Source organism: Lynx rufus, unplaced genomic scaffold (assembly GCF_022079265.1).
Source record: "Lynx rufus isolate CCGP_SWC_20201006 ecotype Redwood Valley unplaced genomic scaffold, mLynRuf1.p SCAF_36, whole genome shotgun sequence".
NCBI classification, from domain to species: domain Eukaryota; kingdom Metazoa; phylum Chordata; class Mammalia; order Carnivora; family Felidae; genus Lynx; species Lynx rufus.
In genome coordinates, this window is record NW_025814852.1 from 820,857 (window position 1) to 841,870 (window position 21,014).

At 62.6% G+C, this 21,014-nt stretch overlaps 2 protein-coding genes across 2 annotated transcripts; one reads left to right on the forward strand and one right to left on the reverse strand.

Annotated features, from left to right (window-relative positions):
- Positions 1 to 679: 679 nt before the first annotated feature.
- UAP1L1 (UDP-N-acetylglucosamine pyrophosphorylase 1 like 1) lies at positions 680 to 7,240 on the reverse strand. The gene is made up of 9 exons (XM_047093881.1): positions 6,942 to 7,240; positions 6,060 to 6,264; positions 5,678 to 5,853; positions 5,203 to 5,375; positions 4,918 to 5,111; positions 4,303 to 4,443; positions 3,552 to 3,737; positions 2,914 to 2,980; positions 680 to 2,461 (listed from the first exon to the last, which is right to left on the reverse strand). The coding sequence occupies exons 1-9, from the start codon at positions 7,228 to 7,230 to the stop codon at positions 2,378 to 2,380; spliced, it is 1,515 nt and encodes a 504-aa protein (XP_046949837.1). The 5' UTR covers positions 7,231 to 7,240; the 3' UTR covers positions 680 to 2,377.
- Positions 7,241 to 11,753: 4,513 nt separating this feature from the next.
- On the forward strand, positions 11,754 to 16,610 carry SAPCD2 (suppressor APC domain containing 2). Its single transcript, XM_047093855.1, has 6 exons — positions 11,754 to 12,339; positions 14,744 to 14,856; positions 15,409 to 15,555; positions 15,897 to 16,004; positions 16,115 to 16,237; positions 16,311 to 16,610. Exons 1-6 carry the CDS (start codon positions 11,754 to 11,756, stop codon positions 16,437 to 16,439), a joined length of 1,206 nt encoding a protein of 401 aa, XP_046949811.1. The 3' UTR covers positions 16,440 to 16,610.
- The last annotated feature ends 4,404 nt before the right edge of the window (positions 16,611 to 21,014 follow it).

Here is a 21,014-nt window from a genome sequence, read left to right on the forward strand (position 1 = left end):
GGGCTTGGGGGCGCGCGGACGACCGCCGCGGCGAGTTGTGCGCGCGTTTCCCCTCAGTAGACACGCGGCAGGGCGGAGCGAGCCCCGCAGCGCCGAGGGCCGGCCCCCTCGGGTGAGCCCGCCGCCTCCCGCAGTCCAGGCCGCCGCACTTAAGTGTGTGTGGCGGGCTCCCCGGCGTGTGCGCCTCCCTGGCTTGTCTGAAGCTGCCCCAGAAAGCGCCTCCTGCTCTCCGCCCCCCCCCTTCCCTAGCGGGGGTCATCCCCGAGGCCCCTGCGGGTCTTTTCCCCACACAGGGCTCTGCCGGTAGTGCCAGCGGTGCCCTCGTGCGTCCGTCCCTGCACATGCCGACAGCAGGGAGAAGGTGGTATCTGGAGGGTGGATCACCGGGCTCTCCAGCTGAGGGCGCGGGAGCCCACCCCTGGAGACCTAGCCGGGGTGGGGTGGGGTGGTTCTTCCCCCCGCCCCCCCCCCAGGGTGTCAGCCTCACTAGGTGGTCCCTGGCCTCCCTGAGACCCTGGCGAAGAGCTGGGTGGGAGCTCGAGGGGACTCCTGGGCCGCCCAGAGCAGGTGCGGGCTCAGCGTGTGGACTCTTGCTCTCTTGGATGCACGGAGCTGGGAACCCCCAGTTGCCGTTCCCAGCACCCGTGCGGGTCAGAAACTGCGCTCGCCAGGCCAGGGATCAATCACGGCATCTTGCGTTTATTGGGAATCCGCCACGTTCTGCGGGAAATCAAAGAGTTTGGCAGCCTCTCAGAAGTCCGTGGCTTCCTTATCGGTTGTCTGGCGAGGGACAGTTTTGTGCTGAGGGGCCCGTCCTGCCTCTTGAGTGCAGTGTGCACAGCAGCGCGCACCTGTGAGCAGTGACCTAGGGCTCCACCCGTGTTCCTGGTTTGGGGACGTGCTTCAATCCTGTGGAAAAGCCTTTCCGAAGGCTCTTGTGCCTCGGATCTCTGGGCCGCGTTTGGAACTTTACGCGCGGCTGTGATTCTTTTACAATAAACGGGGTCTTTAAAAACAGGCCGTTTCAGTAGCTTCCCCAGCTGGTGTAGGAAAGAGGCTGCACGGTCGTTGGGCAGTGGCAGTGAGGAGCAACAGCTGTGGGCAGGACCCCGGACCTGGGCCCCCGCCTTGGCCGGCCCTCCTCTGTCCCAGGCCCTCTGCTTGCCAGCGGAGCAGCTGGGAGAAGCGTCGTAAGGCACGCGGTTCGGTTCTGAGGCCTGCGAAGGACTGGCACAGCGCGGGTGGGAGCAGAGTCCTCCTCTGGGCTTTGGGCCTGGCCCCGACCCCGCCGCCACGCCCAGGTCCGGGTGCGGGGACACACGTCCACCCTCCGCTAGTCCACTACAAGCCCCTGGAGGAGTCAGCGGCCTCTGAACCCACCGCCCAGGTGACCTCCTTGCCCTGGGGAAACCGGCTTCCGTGGGGGTGTCGCCGCAGCGCGAGGGCGTGGGAGCAGGCGGCCTGGAGGAGCGGGAGGCTGCATTCCACGCCGCCCTTCGCGTCAGCGGGCGGGGAGGTGCCCCGTGCTGCTTTCCGGAGGGGAGAGCCGCAGGCACTGGGGCCCGGAGCAGCAGGGCTAGGGGCCAGGGCCAGCGGGTCTTCCCCAGCCTCGGTGGGGCCGCGGGGGTGCAGCGTGGGGACCGTGGCCCCGTACGTGGAGTCTGTGTCTCCCTCAGAGAGCGCGGGAGGTCCGTGAGCACCGAGATCTGTCAGAAGCTACTGGCAAGCTGGTTGGGGGACGGTGCTCCCCGCCTGCTTATATTTCAGACCAGTTAGCCACCACGTGCGGCCACTGGAATTGGTCCGACTGGTTGTTGGGGAAAAGACCTAAAATTCAGCAGCCTGAACCAACCGTAGCCCTGGCCGAGGAGCCAAGGCCTCCAAGGGAGATGGAGAGAATTCACGTTTAGGTGTGCAGGCTGTGCGTGGGGGGTGGGTGGGGGTAGGTGGTGGGCCCGGGGGGGCTGGAGGGCTAGGCCGTGACCCCCCCCCCCCCCCCGCCTTGCCAGGTACTGGGTCAGCTGCAAGAGAGGGAGGGAGCAGCACCTTTGGACAGGTCACCCTGCGGGGGACGGACACCGTCCCCTCCTCTCGCCTCGTCCGTCCGTGGGTCTGCAGAAAAGCTGGAGTGGCCGGCGCTCCCCGCCGGGCGGATCTGCGCGTAGGGCTCGAGGTGCCGCCGTCCTCACGTACGTCTCCGCTCCGACAGAGGCAGGCCTGCTGCCCTCCCCGAGGACGCCGCACCTCTGCCTCTCGTCCAGACCTCACAGCCAGGAGCACGGCCAGAGAGCCCTGTTTGGTCACTTGTGTCCCCGGGAACGATGACGGGAGCGGCGCCACCCCTCAGGACCCTGGGGTTGGCAGGCCAGAGAGCAAGTCAGGGCTGCAGAGCCCTGGCCCGGTTCTCATCCAGGATCAGCGGGGATGGGAACTCCCGGCCTTGCAGATACGCCTCCAGAGCCTGGAAACAAGGATGTCATTACGTCCACACGTTAACCTCTGTCCCCAGGTGGGGTCCATATTCTGCCTTGAGTCCGTGTGGGGTAGGGCCAGACTCGCTCCCAGCACTAAGGGTCGGATGCCACTTGCAGACCCAGGCCCTCTTGAGCCCAGATCTTCTCAAAGGGTCCGCGCCAGCATTCCTTCCTTGCAAGGCTCCCACAAAGCCTGGCTGGAACCCTAGCCTCTGGCCTCACCTGATACCCTCCTGGCCTCTCCTGGTCCTTGGGGCCTCCTGATGCCTCACCCACCCTACATCCTAGAGGATCCTCTGTATTTGAAAAACTATTTGTCTCATCGGTAACGTGACGCAGAGCTGTGACTTTCCGCCCCAGCATCCACCACTCCCCAGCCCTCCTCCCGATCATGCATCCCTACCCCAGAAAAGACCTGAATGAGCCAGTCAACTCTCACCTCTCCAGAGTATGATACCAAAGGCGAGATCTCACAGATGGCAGGAGGCTCTCCGCTGCTGGGCAAGCTGTGGGAGCCCACGTGTCAGCACCTGCTCCAGGGTGTATGCCCTGGGGCTGGCCTTGCCTGGCCCAGCTCCCATAGATCTTTTCTCAGCACCACTCCCTTCCACGGCACCCCCAGAGCCCTCGGCAAACTGCCCCTGACTTGAGTGATCAGCTCTGATCTGGGCTGGAAGACACCCCTCAGCCCTGCAGGTAGCCCGCACAGGTCCCCCTGAGCAGCGCGATTTAGGTGGTGGCTCTGTCGTTTCCTTTTCCAGTCCCGAAACGTGACCTGCGTTGCTGTTTTTACACGTCATGCCTAGGTCTTGCTTTCAGAGCTTACAGATGAGTCAGGAAGGCTGGTAGCCACCCACCTTCCCCGAGGCCCTGAGCAGACCTTGAGGAGTTGGGCTCAAAGCTGCAGGCAGTCACTGTATGGCTGGGCCGGGTGCGTGGCCACCCATACTCAGCGTGGTGCTGGAGCCCAAGCTCCCATCGCAGCTCAGACAGCAGTGGAGCCGGCAAGGGCCTGGGGTGGGGAGCTGGACCCTGACACCCTTGTCCTTTGAGGAGCATGCTGACGGGCACACTCACCTGGGCAGCTCAGGGAGCCGCGCCCCACACGCGTCCAGAAAGCGGGCCCCTGCCTGCAGGGCCCAGCGGTAATGCTGCAGGAGCAGGGCGCGCCGAGTCGTGGTGGGGTTGTCGCCGGCAGCCGAGGCAGCATTCTTCAGAGGAGAAAACTCCTCCTCCCGAGACACTTCGAAGGCCACGAAGTTCCTGTGCGGACGACAGCTGGTGACCAGACGTCCTGACCCAGAGGCCCTGGTCCTGGGCAGGCAAAGCCTGCACCGGGCTCACGACGACTAAATGGTGGTCTGTTCCACGCAGGAGGCCCACAGTCGCTGCGTGTGTCTTTGTTTCTGAGATCCCTGGGGCTGCCTGATTTCCCCCCACCCCCCACCCCATTCCCACCTGCCAAACCCACAGACCCTGAGGCGCCAGATTGAGGGCCGAGTCCCCTGGGAGTCCCCCAGCTACCGGCCCGGGAACAGCCTCCTAACCCCGGCCAGGAGCAGACGGAAGGCTCAGGAGTGGCAGGGGTGGCCCCCAAAGCACAGCCCCCAAGACTCCAACTGCTCCAGATGTCCCCATGCTCACACTGCAGGGGCAGTGTGCGCCCCCTTCTCCTGGAGCCCGCCTACAGCCCCTAGCCCCCCACTGCAAAGGTGCACCCCCACTGTCCCCCACAAGCCTCCACTTCCCAGCCCAACTAGGTCTCAGAACCCACCACCAAAACAAGGAGAGGAGAGAAAGAAAAAAATAAACGACTTTTGCCACTAACTTAGCGAACGGGAACACATCAAACACAAACTTCTCCAGCTTTATCCCATTTGGTTTTAGCGGCTTTACCAGATTTCCCTCCTCATCCACGTACGGGACCTTCTTCACAGCCACGTGTGGCTTCAGCAAGGGCTCAAACTCACTTGGGGGGGGGGCGGGGAGACAGGAGAACAAAAGAAGGAAAGACACGGTTCAGAGGGGACACCCCTGGGAGCCCCCTCCCCACCTCTCTGCACACCTGGCCAGGCAGGATGGGCCGACAGATGGACACCGCAGGGCACAGGAGCCCCGGGAGCTGAGCCCTGTCTCTGGAAGGACACAGGCACCCTCTTACGCTCCCCAGCCCGCGAGAGAGACTGGCACCACTGGCCACATCCCCGCCCAGGTGAAATGGCAGCTGGCACGTCGCAGGGCAGAGGTGGGGCCTGAGGCCACAGCCACCGTGTGGGGAGGAAGAGCAGGCCAACCGGGCCCCAGAGCCTTATAGCAGCTGCTAGAGGTCTGGTGGCGTTGGCCGACTTAAATGCACCCCAACCCAGGCTGGCCCCTGACCGCAGCCCCACTGGGCTCAGGCCAGCCTCCCTGGCCAGCACCCTTGGCCACCTGGTGAGCACACCTGACGACAGCCCGGAGGAAGCCTCGAGTGAAAAAGTGGTTGCAGATGTTGCCCAGGTGGTAGAGGAGGCTCCCATCGGGCCCGCGAAGCCGTGCGGTCTCGGGGCTGATCTCGCTGTACTCCACCACCTGAGGGACTCCGTCCACCTGGCACACCACCCCCACCGGCTCCTCCGGGGACGCCTTTTCCACCACCTGCAGCCGAGGCAGAGACAGGAAAGGCTGGCTGGGGCGGGGCCGGGGCCGGGGCGAGGCAGGCAGCCGGGCGGTGGGCGGGGAGGCTCACCTTGGCCCCACAGTCTGCGCCGCGCAGCACGCAAAAGCCGACGAAGACAGGGTCAGCCAGCCGCACGAGAATGTTGTCCACACAGTACACGTGCACAAACTCCACTCCCCGACGCTCCATGTCCTCTAGAATCTGGTGGTCTGACAGTGCGCGGTACAGCCCTCCGTTGCCATCTGCCAAGGGAGAAAGGGACCAGTCCCCGGGGCTTCAGCCATCCAGTCCAGAGCCTGCTGGAGGCAGGAGAGGCCCCTGGGGCTGGACCTTGTACCTGAGGCAGCTCTGTGTCACTATCCAAGTAGCCCTATGGCTGTGTCACGCGACACATGGGAATCAAGGCCCAGAGAGAGGAGGCCAGTCGCCCAGGACCACACAGCCTTCTAGCGTGACGTTCTGGCCGCGTGCAGCCCTCCTGACCTCCGATTAGCTCCTTGTTCTAGACCAGCCAGCGCTTCCCTGACTCAGGGGCGCGGCATACCTGGGGCCATGGCAACCTTGTCTTTCTTCTCCAGGATGGCCCTGCCATCAAAGGTCACGGCAGGCAGCATGCGCTGCTCAAACATGATCACGTTGTTGGGGTCCAGGTGGAAGAAGTCGTGCTCCTTGAAGAACCTGGCGGTGGGCTCCAGCGTGAACTCACTCGTCATGATGTACCTGCGAGGAGAGGCAGGGCTGAGCAGGCCCTTGGAAGGGCCCGGCCGCTCGGGGATCCAGGGCTCCGATAGGGGCTGGCCTCGGAGTCCGGGCTGGGGCTGGGGCTGGGGCTGGGGGTTGGGACTCGAGTCTTGGTGCGGGGCGGGGCTGATGCTGCGTGGGCAGGGGGATCATTCTGGGGACAGGGTGAGGAGGGAAAGGCACACCAGGGTATGGCGCACTGGGTCCCGCTGCGCTCGCTGGCCAGCTGCTCCACCCGCCGAATCCGTTCTGCCTGCAACTGGTACAGGCTCTTCCCGCTGGGCAGCCCCACCTGATACATGCCCTTGGGGTAGGTCACGCCTAGGCGCGTGCCCTGCCCACCAGCCAGCAGCAGCACAGCCACCTTGCTCAGGGCGATCTGGTGGAAACCTGGGGGCAGAGGGTGCCGTGAGGGGACCCCTGGGACCTGCCATATAACCACCCCCTCACTTCAGAGCAAGCCAGACGTGTGCCCAGGACTCTAAAACTTCTGAGAGCCACAGAACAGAGATCTCCAAACAACATTCCGACCTCGTGTGGGCCAGGGCCCCATCCAAATCTGACCTTGTCCAGACCCATCAGAGGTCCTGATCATGTCCCCCAGGGCCTATTCCCAGCCTGGGTCCTTCAGAGGGAACACCAGGTCAGACTGGTCAGAGCAGTCTGGTGGGGGCCCTGGGCAGCTTCCCTCCAGGAGCACCTGCCTCACCCGTAAGGCCAAGAAGCCAAGAGTGCACCCGGGGCCAGCGCGGTTGTGAAACGGGGCGCGTACAAATGTGCGAGGGGTTCCCTGCTGTCAGTAGGCTTGTGGCCTGGGCAGCTGACCATCCAGGTGTGCGCCTGCACAAAGCGCTCGCTGGAGGGGGAAGCCGCCTGAGGGCGGCTGCCACCTTCGCAGCTTTTGGAGTCCTACACCTGAGTCGCGAGCTGGCGTGTGAACGGAGACTCCACAAAGGAACGAGGCGCGCCACACTCCTCCAAGTACAAGCTCTCCTGTCACCCCACTTTGGGCAAGGCCCCCTGCGCCGGCCTGGCCCACCCCGACCGGGGACCCCCGCCCCGCCTACCTTCCTCCTCCCAGAGCCGCCGCGTCTCAGGGTCGCACCGGCTCGCGCTGCCCACGCGCTCAGGGGGCAGGGGCCGCAGGCGCGCGGCCAGGCCGGGCTCCGGGCCCGGGGGGCACGCGCAGGCCGCAGCCGCGCGCTGGCAGTGCTCGCGCAGCGCCTCGGGCTCCAGCGCCTCCAGCTCGGCCAGGAGCGCGGCGCGCGGCCCCGGAGCCAGCTCGGCGCAGAAGCGCAGCAGGTGTTCCTGGCCCGCGCGCTGCAGCCGGGCGCGCACGTCCCGCTCCGAAGCCATGTCGCCGCGGTCGGCCGCGCGGGCACTCGTGACTCGCGCGCTCCTACCGGCGTCACGGGACCCGGCGGGCGGTGGCGACCCCCGGAGGGGCGGGGCCGGGGCGCCCCGCCCCCGCCCCCGCCCCGCCCCCGAGTGCCCCTCCCTCCTCCGGCCCCGCCCCTCCTCCAGGGGCCCCCTTCCCTCTCCCGCCTGACTCCGCCCCTATCCGCTCGGCGCCGGACGCTGAGGGGCCGAGTCAGAGGGCTAGCGACGCCCGAGGCGTGGGGACCCGGGGGCCCCGAGTCGGAGAGCCCCGAAACCCCTGATCCCGGCGCGTGAGGGCGGACTTCAGTTCTAACGTACCCCCCCCCTCTGGACCCCACAGCCCTGAGGGTCAGGGCACCCGACGTGGAGACTGTGTTTGCCTTGACCAAGACCCCTGCCGTCTGGGCTGGGGAGGATAGAGCCGAATCGCCAGTAGGGTCGGCTGTCTGGATGCCGCCAAGGCCTCCCAAGAGGGCCACCCAGCACCGGCGGGGTCTTCCTCCTTCACACCCTTCGTCCTTCGCATTGCCACGTAACCAGAACCGCTCAGGTTCGCCCTTCGCCCTGCCGCGTTATCTTAACTATGACTTTAAAATATTTTCCTATTATTAAAATAGCGATCTTGATGTCTATAAAGTCCCTTGTGAAAAATAATGAGAGTAGCTTGGGCCATCTGGGGACAAAGCTTCCAAAAAAAAAGTTTTTATTAAATCTTAAAGTAAAACAAATTCGAATGGCAGTTTGGGACCCGAAATGAGAAGTGACCTCTCCTCCAGATCTGCCCCAGCTAACCCCTGTTAAGGCTGTTACATCCACACGACTCGTGAAACAGAATGCTACGGGCACCAGTGACAGTCACGACAAAGTTTATTACAATGAGAGGCAAGGCCGACCGATCGGGACCAACACTCTTGATAAGAGTGCGCCCGGAACAGCCGGGGTACAGAGTTTTTATAGCCGATCACATCGTTTTATCATCACCTGGGAACAGAACAAAGAAACAATTTCCAGATGAGTTAGAAACAGTCGCCCAATGAGGTGTTTATTTTAGACTCTCTGCCTCTAAGTTGCAACCAGTGGATCTCCTTGACCCTGCCTCCGATGCTCTTTTCTTTGAACCTTTGTTTCCTTAATTGGTGAAGCCTAATTTACAAGAGTATGAGGGTGTTATTTTTCAAGCTAAGAGTTAGCCCTACACTACAATTTAACCCTTACAAGGCAATTGTGTCTCCGTGCAGGCGGGTTCTGTACATAGAAACTCCCACATGTTCCTTTCTTGGGTTAGGAAGGAGAGCTTCACAGCCCCCTGGGGGTGCACTCTAAATTCTGGTGGACTTTTCAAGGACGGCCTTAGGCCTGCCTCAGGACCTTTGCATTTGCTGTTCCTCCTACCTGGACCACTCTTTCCCAGAGACTTCCTGCCACACTCTGCCAGGTCTCTGCTCCTGTGTCACCTCCTTGGGAAGACCATCCCAGCTCATGTTGGCTCAGACAGCACCTTCCCATCCATCTCTGTTCCTTCCTGCCTTTCTGTGTTCTTTGCTGCCCGACTCCCCTCAGAAAGGAAACTCCACAACAGCTGGATGTAGTTTGGTTCACTGCTGTGCCCCCTCACTCTAGATGAATGCCCAGCACACAGGAGGAACTCAAGAAATGTTTGTTGGGTGAATGAGTGTTGAATCCCACATCTAGCACAGTGACTGGGCCACAGCAAGTGTTCAGGGAGTGCTCTCTGAATGAATGAATGAATGAATGAATGAATGGCTGCTCCAATAGTTTGTGGCAGTTGAAGGGCAGTTTGGGGCAGATGTTGGAGGTGTGCATGGGAGGTAAGGAACCAAGGAGCGGAGTAGGTCCCACACCCCAGGCCAGAGTCTAGGGGAACCCTTACCCCCTGCACATGTGCCCTTGAAGGCAGGTGTCACGTGAACTCAGGGCTCATCTCAGTCAGAGTGACCCCCAAATCTCACTTCAAGGTGGGGGTGGGGCTGAGATCGGGAGGGTTTGGACAATTGAGGCTGTGTAGCCAGAGGCACCTAAAGAGCCAGAAGAAGGAGAGCTGACCCACCCGGGCAGACAGGTGGGAGTGCCAGGGAGGCAGGGGTGAGTAACAGCCTCCTGGACCACCCGCCAAAGGCAGGCTTTTGGCCAAGGTCCCTGGTTGTTACTGCAGGAGTAGAGACCAGAGAATCACCAGAACTCGGCAGCTACCTGTCCTTGACTCCATGCTGCGTTAGGCAGGGGACAAAGGGGCCCAGTCCCCCTGTCCACCTCCAAGGAGCTCCAAGCTGGCACAGTGAGAACATGATCACCACGGGGATGGGCCCCTCAAAAAGCACAGGGGCCACAGGGGACCCACCTGGCTCGGGGCTCTGGGAAGCCCTGCGGGGGAGATAGCAACACTGGAAGGTACAGAGCTAGGAAAGTGTCGGGCCAGGCTAGAGAGGAGGAAGCGGTCAGAATTCAGGACAGGAAGTACACGAGGGCCACGCCTTAGTCCCACACCCAGAGCTGGGACTCACTCCAGTTTTTTCTGTACCTTCCTCCAGGGCCTAGCCAGAGAAGCCCACCGGGAGGCCGGCAGGCCAAAGGCCAGCGGGGACTTCCTCCTCCATGGCTCCAGATACTCTGAGCAGGCCTTGCTTTCTCTGCACGGTGGACTCAGGCTCACAGTGGCCCTGGCCTGGGTGCTGCTGGCCACGCTGTCCTGCTGTCCTGAGCTGTAGCAGCATCGCTTGCCGCTGCCCGCTGGCCTCCACACCCACACGACACCCCCCCCCCCCACCACCACCACCACGGAGCTGTCCCTGGGCCTCCCCATCCCACCCAAGGGTGGCGTTTCCACTGTGACCTCCAGGATGAGGCTTCCCATGTGCCGGTCACCCACTAAGCCTCCACTGCGGGCCAGGCTGAAGCCAGGCCTTGGGGTGGCCCTGTCCTGCTTCCAGAAAGCACAGGGAAGGACCCATGGGGAGAGAAGCACAAGAACTAGAAGAAAGCAGCCTTATGCTTTGAAGGTCAGGACATCTAACCAGACTTCCAAGGGTGGGTCAGGTACCTGAGTGGGGTTTCAAAGGACGCACAGTGATGGCCAGGAGCAGACAGGGAAACATGTTCCTGGCGGGACAGCTACCATGTGCAAGGGCCCAGAGGTGAGAGAACGCTGGGCACCCTAAGGATGGGGGATGGGGCAGGGTGTGCTGGAAGGAGAGGAGGAGGGAGAGGCGAACTACAGGAAAAGCGGCCTGAATGCTGTTCTGGGACTCTGGCTAGTTCTGTCCCTGAAGGGGAAGGCTGGGATGAGCTAGGCTCCACGGGGAAACTCCAGGCTCACAGCTTTCTAGGTGCTTCCAAAATTCCTTACCATAAAGGAGCCTCAACTCTGAGGCGTGTGAAAGGTAATAAAGGAAGGCCGCATTTACAATGGAGTCAGGAAGCCCTGACAGGGGGGCTCTCATGAACAGGGCACCTGTCCCAGCGGACCGCACGTCCTGGGCAGGAAGAAAGTCACCTTACCGCCCTAGCAAGAGGAAGTTCTCTCCTGGACGAGACCGCAGGCTAAGCCCCGGCCCCCTCCCAGACTGACCAGACAGAATGACTGGATGCTGGCTGGAAATGAAGCAGGGGCCGCTGGGGACACAGGGCTGCCTGGCCGGGAGCGCCTGGGGAACCGCTGGAGGAAGGGTCCGGCCAGGGGAAGAGCCTGGAGCAGAGGAGAGCTGGTCACCAGATGGGGATCTGGGGACACAGGAAAAAGTGGCTTTGTCCTGCAGTAGGCAGGAAAGGCCAGGCTATCCCCAGGGACAAGGGGAGGAGCCGGCAGCAGTGTGGACAGACAGGCCTCTGTAAGGGGAAGCGTCCTGCCGGCTGGAGCCCAGTCCTCTTGGGACTCTCCTGGCAAATGCGCCCCAGAGTCGAGGTGCCTGGGCCCGGGGACCCTCAGCGAAGAGCCCCCAGGGGAGTCAGACAGGGAAGGTGACTCCCAGAGGAGGTGTGCTCCCCATCCTTACCCCACGAGGCCACCTGGGGACAGGTTTTCGTAGGGCGCCGGGCCCCGCCCCTCCGAGAGGGCTGAGCCGCCGCGAGAGGAGGAGGGGGAGGAGAAAGGGGTCCGCTCGGGGCTCCGCCCGCCACCCGCGAGACCCGGAGGAGGCCGAGTCGGGACCCCGCCCCCAGGCTAGTACCCGTGTCTCGGCGCACCCCCGGCCCCTCCCCGCACGGCGGCGGGAGCGCGCGGGGCGGGGCGGGGCCCTCGGCGGAAAAATCAAACCGGGCTGGCGGCCTCTCAGCCAATCCGGGAGCAGACGGGCCGGCTTCGGCCAATGGCTGCCGCGAATGCTAATGAGCGCTGACGCCACGAGAAGGGTCCATTCAAAAAGTCGCAGCTATTGTCGCGCCGGGTTGCGCGCGCCGGCCGGGCCCCGCCGTCGGGCCCCGGGGGGACGCAGCGCGGGCGCCGCGGGGACCGAGCCCAGGACGGAGCCCGGCGGCGGCAGCCCATGGCCGGAGCCGCGATGGCCGAGCCGGGCCACGGGCCCCCCGCCGCGCCCGCGCCCGGCACGGAGGGGCTGCCGCGCGCCTTCCTGCAGAGTCTGCGCACGCTGTTCGACATCCTGGACGACCGGCGGCGGGGCTGCGTGCACCTGCGCGAGATCGAGTCCCGCTGGCAGGGCGCCGACGCGCGCGAGCTGCCCCGCGGCGTGCTCGAGGGCCTGCGCCAGGTGGCCCCGGCCAGCGGCTACCTGACCTTCGAGCGCTTCGTGGCCGGCCTGCGCACCTCGCTGCTGAGCGCCGACGGCGGCCCGCGGGGCCAGGCGCGCGCCCCGGCCCGGGGAGGCTGCCCGGCGCGGCCCGGGGGTCAGCCGCCGCCGCCGCCGCGCCTGGTGTTCGCGCCGGCTGACGAGCCGCGGACGGTCCTGGAGAGGAAGCCCCTGCCCCTGGGCGCGCGGCCCCCGCCAGCCGTCCCCGGCGGCGCGGCCCGGAGCCTAGAGAAGCTGTGCGGACCCGCAGAGGCAGCGCCCGGTCCCGCGGAGCCCGAGCGGCCCCAGGGCGCGGCGCTGGAGCGGAGCCCGAGCGCGGACGCTGGTGAGTGCGGGGCGGCCCCCAGCCCCGCCTCGTAGCCGCCCCCCGCCGAACCCCCGCGACCGGCGCCTCAGGCCAGAGCCGCAGAGGCGCTGCGGCCCTTCTCCTACCGCGGGGGCCGGTAAGCGCCTGGAGGGAAAGCGGCCTCCTGGGTTCCCGGTGTGCTCAGGGGCCAGCCCCTCCCCCTCCACAGCGGGAGGCCATCGTAGGGCCCAGGGGCTGGTGGACGACTCCCAAACTCCACCGGGAAGCCACTGTAAGGCCTGAGCTGAGCACTGAGGACCCCTGCCCCACACCTGGGGACACTTAGACCCTCGGTCGTATCCGTGGTAACTGCCTAGGCAGAGTTTTCCTCTAGTGCAGAGGAGAGAGGGGCCCAGGCTGGGCGGGGCCCTCGCTGCCCTTTTGGGTTCTCGGTCCCGCAGCTCCGCTCAGACGGCTGGGCTTGCTGCCTCCACCACTGAGGCCAGGGCCCGCCGAGGTGGCCCCGAAGGACCTGGCCTGGTTGCCAGGAAGAGCGAAGCGGTGGGTGAGTCTCCAGCCCAATCTTCAAGCCTGCAGGGGCGACACCAGGGAGAGACCCAGGCGCAGCCGCTGTGGATGGACGGCCGGCTGCTTGCCTAGCTTCCGGTCCAGTTGGCAGTGCTGGGAGATGGCTGAATGGCTCCCCTGTGCCCCCCCGCCCAGTGTCTTCCCTGGAAATAGCACCTGCACTATGGCTGGCGGCAGGGTCCAGACCCCTCAGCCCATTCAGCCTGCACCTGTGCGCTACCTGGTGCAGGCCTCCCGCCACCCCCCCCCCCAAAGGCCGCTGCCAGCCCTTTCTATGCCTCCACTGCTCTGCCAGCTTCATTGGACCTCCACCCCAGCCTTGCCCGTGTCCCCCAGCCCCATGACTGGTGCTTGGAGCCACAGTGGCTCCTGGCCTCTTTGGTGCAGCCGTCCAGAAGCCCACCCCAGGCTGGGGGCTCCCCCTGCTCCTCACTGCCCAACCACTCTGTCCCTGTGGTGTGGGCAGGCAGGGGGCGCTTCTGAGTGCAGGGCTAGTGCCGTCCCTGTGGCTGCACGTAGTTGAAAATCAGCCGTGGGACTGGGGTTTGGAGGCCTCAGACCTGCAGTCCTGTTCTGTCCGGGTGCCCGACACCACAGAACAGCTTTAGTCTCAGGCCAGGCTCTCACTGTCACCTTTTCCAGGCAGAGACCCAGACGAGAGGCATGGCATGTTTTGGCACTCCAGGCTCCCCCAGATTTCCAGGAAGAGAAAGCCCTCATACTCACAGAGCCCCCCCCCCCCCCGCTCCAGAGATCCAGGGCCCCTTCCCTATCCCCTGCTGGAGCTCAGTGCACCCAGGCCTGCCCTGGCCCCCTTGGTGCAAGCTGCTAGCTCAGGCCGAGACGGGGACAGACAGGGCTGCGTCCGCCTGCTGGGCCCTCTGAACATCCAGCGTGCTGTCATCTGGGCATCTGGGAGCTGCCCCCACACCAAGCCCGGGGGTTCTGAGGTTCCATGGTCTCTAGCCTCCCTCTGCTGTATCTTCTGTGCCAGCCATGCAGCATGGGCAGGTTGGGACGTGAACTCTGGGCTGGCTCGGAGCCCGTCTGCCAGGGCCGGCTGGAGGCCTGCAGAGACCTGGTGCCAGCCCTGTGGACATGTTCCCTCCTTGCACCACCGCCCCCAGTGCAGGGGGCAGAGCCTGTGAGGCTGAGCCTGGTGTGGGGGGATAGGGCTCGGGAGCCAGCAGGGTGACCTTCTCCACACCCGCACCCTACTCTGCCTCGCGGGTTGCCCTGCACGCGCTCCCTATCCCCCGGGGAAGTCAGCTGGCCCCGATGGCTTTTCAGCCCCAAGCACACTCAGCTGCACACACTTCACCTGAACGGACTCCCGTCACCCCTGAAGGCCCCGGCAGACCCGGAGGGAGAAGCAGGGACGGCCAGAGGCCTGCTCACTCCCCCTGTACTTAGCAGCCCATGAGCCCCTGCAGTGTACTCGAAGCACCCCGGGCAGCGGGAGTGCTGAGAAGAACCGGGTAAAGCCCCTGCCCCAGGGCGCTCGTGCTGGGGCATGTGTGTGGGCGCACACATCTGTGTTGTGTGTACAGGCAAGCAGCCTCAGCGGTCACACGGCCCTTACCAAGGGAGGGGTGAGGGGAGCTGGTGGGGATGGAGTGGGGAGCCAGCCGCCAGCCAGGCACAGAGGCAAGGTGTGTGCCGCGCTGGGCCGTTGCCCGTGCCCCCAGGATGGGTCGAGATGGGGAGGGCCCGTGCAGAGGCTCTGAGTTGCCCGTGGCTCCAGAGAGACGTAGGCCTGGACTCCCAGCTGTGCACCGCCAGGCTTGGGGTGGGGGACGTTGGGCTTGATCAGGCAGGCCTGGAGGTGACCCAGGTCCTTGCTCCTCTGCGGCAGGTGCAGCGGCCTGCAGGGCCCGGGAGCTAGGCATGGGCGATGCCCATCGGGCCCCCCGCGCCCGAGGGGAACGTCGGAGGCACACCATCACCAACGGCGTGGACTGTGACCTGGTGAGTGAGGGCTCTGGGGGATTCTCCGCCTTGCCTGGGATAGGACTTGGCCCCCACGCTTGGTCTCCTGGACCACCCCTCTGCCCGGGAGGTGGCAGTCAAGCCTGGGTTCTGGGGGACCTATGGCTGGAATGTGAGTTAATTACAAACATCTGTCCCCTGTCTGGGTTTGAATCCACCCGAGACGTGGCTCTAGACCACACGAAGAAGCCCTTTAGGGAGAAAGCAGCCTCCGTGCACCATGCAGCGGGCACGGCCCCTCCCCGGAACTGCCCCTGCACCAGCCGGCCTCACGAGGCTGTCCTTTGCCAAAGCTGAGCTCGGGGGTGTCGCCTGCGTTCCTTTGGGGAAGCTGCGTGGAGGGGCCGAGAGAGGACAGCCCGCCCGCAGGGGGACAAACGGGGCGGCGCTTCCCAACACGGGCACGCGTAGGACTCACGTACAGGCGCGCGCGCCGGCAGAGCTGTGCTGGCGCGGCTGGCCTGCGTGGGCGCGCGTCGTGTGTGTGCGCGCGCGCGCGCCATTCACACGTGTGCGTTGCCGCACGTGCAGCTGAAGCAGCTGAAGGAGCTGGAGCAGGAAAAGGAGGTGCTGCTCCAGGGTCTGGAGATGATGGCCCGGGGCCGCGACTGGTACCAGCAACAGCTGCAGCGCGTGCAGGAGCGCCAGCGCCGCCTGGGCCGGAGCAGGGCCAGCACCGTGAGTAACGCCGCCCGGGACCGGGCTGTCCCCGTCCCTAGGCAGGGTGACCCCCTCCCTGCACCTGCAGGCACCACCCACCTAACCCCAGGCACCCCCAGGCAGGCACGGGATGCCCTATTCCGGAACACATCGGCCGTCCCTCCTCCCAGGGTGCTGGGACCCCCACCCCCGACACACACGCACACACACCGTGATGTCCCCCACCGGCAACACCCGTAGGCTCCCTCTCTGCTCAAGCAGTAATTTGGGGAGACAAGGGTGCCACCTGTGAGGGCTCTTCTCGAGGCACGGTGGCTGGTCCTGCGCTCTGACCTTCCCCTTTTCTGCTTTCCTCTCAGGACCTTGGGACCGAGGGGAGCCCCCTCCCGCTGGGCCGGCTGCTGCCCAAGGTCCAGGAGGTAGCCCGGTGCCTGGGGGAACTGTTGGCCGCGGCCTGTGCTGGCAGGGTGAGTGCCCCCCAGACCACCCAGCGCCCGCCTAGGGCCCGTGCCCGTCTTGGCGCCACCCCTCACCCTTGTCCCGGAGGCTAGGCCTGCCTGACTGTGCCCTCCCGTAGGCTCTGCCCTCATTGTCCTCGGGGGCCCCGTGCCCAGCCCTGGCCCCCACCTCACCGTCAGCCCCAGGCTGGCAGCAGCAGACCATCCTCATGCTGAAAGAGCAGAACCGGCTCCTCACGCAGGTGAGGTGCGGGGAGGGGTGCAGGGTGGGGGCTGGAGGCCCGGGGTGCCCTGACCGACCTCCCGCCCGTCCAGGAGGTGACCGACAAGAGTGAGCGCATCACGCAGCTGGAGCAGGAGAAATCTGCCCTCATCAAGCAGCTGTTTGAGGCGCGCGCCCTCGGCCAGCAGGATGCTGGGCCCTTGGACTCCACCTTCATCTAGCCGGCCACGGCCGTGGGCGCGGGCGCGGGGCTCTTAGGACCTGGCCTGGCAGTCAGCCTGGGCAGGTGCCTCCTTGAGCCCCACTTAGGCTAAAGATCACCTGACTGGCCTGGACACGGGTTTCTTCCTCTCTTCCAGCCGGGGCTCCCCCAGGGCGCCCCCCCCACCCCCAGCCCAGGTGGGGCCAGCAGGCAGGCTGTGCCCCGGAATGTCTTGTGGCTCCAGATACGGACTCGGTCCTGGCCTGGGGGGCTAAACCGGGGTGGGGCTTCATTGTGCTGTCACAGCCTGAAGCTGCTCCAGCGGCTGTCAGTGGTCAGCGGGGGACTCCCCCTCGTGTTTACCTGGTCTCCGGCAGCCCTGGGCAGCCCCGGCTTTGTGGCAGGCCTGTCCTCTCTGACCCGGGGTCTCGGGAAAAGATAGCGGTTTCCCCTGGCCTGCACTTCCGACCACAGCCAGCAGAGGGGCCTCACACACAGTAGCCAAGAGCTGCCTTGGAGCCGCCGCTGGGGGTTTCCTCCCGGGTCTGAGTCAGGGTCCCTGAGGGGGGCTGGAACACCTGGGGGCCTAACGGGTGATTGGGCGCAGGAGCCCCAGGTCTAGGGGCTGGCTGTCCTTCAGCCGGGAGCACGTGGAGGAGAAAAGGGGTGGTTTCTAGTAGTGGGGTCTGCCTGTGTCTGGTTTTGGGGGAGAGTGATCAGAGTTCATGCCTGGGCCGAGGCTGGCCTGCTTGCCCCTCCTCACAGATCCCAGACCCTAAAATAACTCGGGCCAGCTGTCACTCCTCCTTGCCAAAACTAAGCCCCACGGAGCGACCTGTGACCCAGGCTCAGGGCCTTGGGCCCGCCAGACACCCCAGCCAGGGCAGGATGTAGTCACCAGGGTTGCTCTGGTGTGCCCCTGTCCTGGGGAGGGCCCTGTCCCCAGGAGTGATGTCCGCATGGGCCTCCCGGATGTGCCCCAGGGTTCCTCATAGGCCAAGCGCCCCCACCAGGACCTACCCCACATGATTCGGGGCCGGACAGTCAGCTCCCACCTCCGGTCTTTGCAAATGCTCTTCTGTCTCCTGGAACACCCTCCCCCTGCTTCACCCGGCTTGCTCCTACCCGGCCCTCCAGGATGGAGTGAAGGACCGCCCAGAGGCCGGAACAGTGAAGGTGGCAGCCTCTGGGCGGGCGGGCTCGGCAGCGGTGACCTCCGGGGCGTCCGCCACGCCCGGGGGTTCTGCGTTCCCTGTGCTGCCTTCACGTGACTCGGGGGGCAGGAGGTGGCGCATTGTCCGCCCCAGGCGTCTTCTAGCGGGAGACCTTCCGCAGAGCGTGCCCCTCCAGCTGAGGGAGATGTGGAGTGGGCAGGCAACTCGGATAGAAACCCCTCGTCCTTGGGGCTCTGTGTGGGGTGAACAAACGGGTCCTCTCTGCAGTCTGAAGTCAGGCGACCTGTGGGGCGCTAGAGGCCTCAGGGGAGACTTTTAAGCGGTCCTAGTCTGCTGGCAGAAGCCAAACCCTGCTCGGCAAAGCGCCGGTGACATTTGGGGCCAAGTAAGTGTTGACGGGGGAGGGGCTGTCCCCTCCTGTGTGACGCTGACCGCCCTGGCTGCTGTCCACGCACTCGGTTCTGACAACCAAAATATCTCAAGACGTGCCAAGGCGTGGTGGCGGTAGAGACGCTGTCCCTGCTTGAGGATCCTGTCCCAGAGGAGACCCTAACTTCACTTGGTCTTAAGCGTTCTCGGAGGTCAAGTTCCAAGGAAAATGAGCATCTCCAAGTTAGATTTTTTTGCAAACACTGTGAGGAGCCTCCACGACGAGCCAGCAGAAACCACCGATTCTGCAGACGGTTCAGACAGTGGAGCGATCAGAGAATATAAGATAATTTTTATTCGTCTAAAGAAATAAAAAGGATTCTTGAAAATATGAACAAGAATGAGTCCTCATACTTTCTTATTCTGTGAAAGTACAGTCTATAAAGGTGAGCAGTAAAGCCTAAAAAAAGAAACTTAAAAATTGAAATTTAAAACTCAAGTGGACTAAACTTGAGATGAAAATGCTAGTGAAAAACGAGCTTAGGAAATGATCCAGAACGCAGCCCAGAGACAGACCGGAAGCACAAATGAGAGGGGGCGTCCTGGAGGGCGGAGGGAGAGGGTCACCCATCTGGTTGCATTTCCTAAGAGAGGACGAGGAAGGAGGCACGGTATATGAAGATAAACTAGCTTAAAGTTTCCCAGAGTTGTCTGAAAACCTCAATCCTCAGGCCCAGAAATCCCAACAATTGCCAGCCAGGCTGAATGGGAAGAAACGCACATTTTCTCTTACAAGATCACGAAGGAGCCGAGACGAAACCAGTGGCCTCCAGGGGAAGTGCCATCAGAGCTGGAGGGGAGCGGCTTTGATGGCCAAGACGTAGACTCGCTGCCCTCCAAGGCCAGACCCAGAGAAACTCAAGAATGAGGGCAAAATAAAAACACTTCAGAAATAGTTGAAAGTTTACCACCGATAGGACTTCACTAAAGGGCAATCTGGAGGAAGGACTTCAGAAAAAAGGCAGAAGTCAAGAAGGAACCCTAAATAAGGATGAGTTTTCTCCTGCTGCAGAACAAATTAGCTTCAAGCTCAGTGGTTTAAAGTAAGAGTTATTGTCATTTTCTAAATGTTTACTTAGCATGAGAGGAGAAGGGGGGAGAGAGAAGCCCAAGCAGACCCCGCACTGCCAGCGCACAGCCCGACGCGGGGCTTGAACTCACGATGAACCGTGAGATCGTGACCTGAGCTGAAACCACGAGTCGGACTCGTAACTGACGCCCCCAAATCTATAGTTCCTTTCTTGCCATTTCTGTGGGTGAGGAGCTCAGGAGCAGTTGCACTGGCCAGTTCTGGCTCGGAGCCTTCTGGGCCGCCATCTCCGACGGGCCCGCTTCCAAGAAGGCGCCCTCGTGGGCTGTTGGCGGAGCACCTCCGGGCTCGTCACCTCCAGCTTCCTCACATCACTGCAGCTGCACCAGAGCAGAGACCCAGGAGAAGCAACAGTGAGGGAGCCACGTGCCTGTGAGGACCTGGGCTCAGGAGTCCCGAGTCACACCCTCGTTTCACTTAACTTTGTTCGTTAGAAGCCAGTCCTCAGTCCAGTCCTTTCTCAAAGGGGTGGGAGGGGAATCAGGCACCACCTTTTCAAGGAAAGAGAATCAAATAATCTGTGCACATTCGACAGTGCTTGAGTTGTTCGAAGAAGGGACAAGATACCACTTTAAATTTTATTTAGTGTGTCTTGAAATAACTGGGAGAGCCAGGGACAACACCTTCCCAAGAAGGGAGGCGCAGGCGGACAGGGTGAGAAAAGGAAAAAAAAGTTCGATCTTTAAGAAAAAGCAAAAAACCCCAAAGCACAATAAGGTGATAGAGCTACATCGGTAATCACAACATAGGTGGATGGATTAAACTCTAATTGTCAGATTGCAGTTTTACGAACTCGGATAGCTGTTTTAAGAGACAGACCTAACATATGGCGTCAAAAAAAGAAAGAAAAGCTTGAGTGGTTGTGTTAATATAAAACAAAATATATTTTAAAGCAAAAGACATTGCTAGTGATGAAGAGAGTAACTAATGATAAAAAGCTTGGGGCGCCTGGGTGGCTCAGTCGGTTGAGCGTCTGACTTTAGCTCAGGTCATGATCTCACGGTCCGTGAGTTCAAGCCCCGCGTCGGGCTCTGTGCTGACAGCTCGGAGCCTGGAGCCTGCTTCGGATTCTGTGTCTCCCTCTCTCTGCCCCTCCCCTGCTCATGCTCTGTCTTGCTGTCTCTCTCTCCTAAACATTAAACAATAAAATAAGAAAACAACGACAGTGAGCTGAGCTGTTACACCCCAATCAGAATAGCTAAAACGAAAACTAGTGATAACATCATATGCTGGTGAAGATGTGGAGAAATAATCGCTCGTATGTTATTGGTGGGAGTGCCAAGTGACATAGCCGCTCCGGAAGAGACTTTGGTAGTTCCTTTAAAAACTAAAATTAACACGCGGCACCTGGGTGGCTCAGTGGGTTGAGTGTCTGACTCTTGATTTCAGCTCAGGTCGTGATCCCAGGGCTGTAAAGTTCAGTGTTGGGCTCCGTGCTGAGCACAGAGCCTGCTTGGGATTGTCTCTGTCTCCCTCACCATCTGCCTCTCCCCCACTCATGCTTCCTGTCTCATTTTCAAATAATAATAATAATATAGAATACCATATATGATGGTTTGTTAATTTTATGTGTCAACTTGGCTGGGGTATGGTGCCCACCCGTTGGTCAAACAGCTATTTACATATGGCTGTGAAGGTATGCATTAGATATGTTTAGGATTTGCATAAAGCAGATCGCCCTGCATAATGTGGGTGGGCCACATCTAATCAGTTTAAGGCCTTCGACCCCCCCAAAGAGGAAAAGATTCTGCATCTGGAGACGCTCTTTGGGCTCAAGACTGCAACGCTGACCCTCCCTTGAGTCTCCAGCCAGCTGCCCTGCCCTGCAGACTTCACACTTGCCAGCAATTACTTTCTTGGGCATTTATCCCAGGACAGTGAAGACATTTTCATGCAGGAA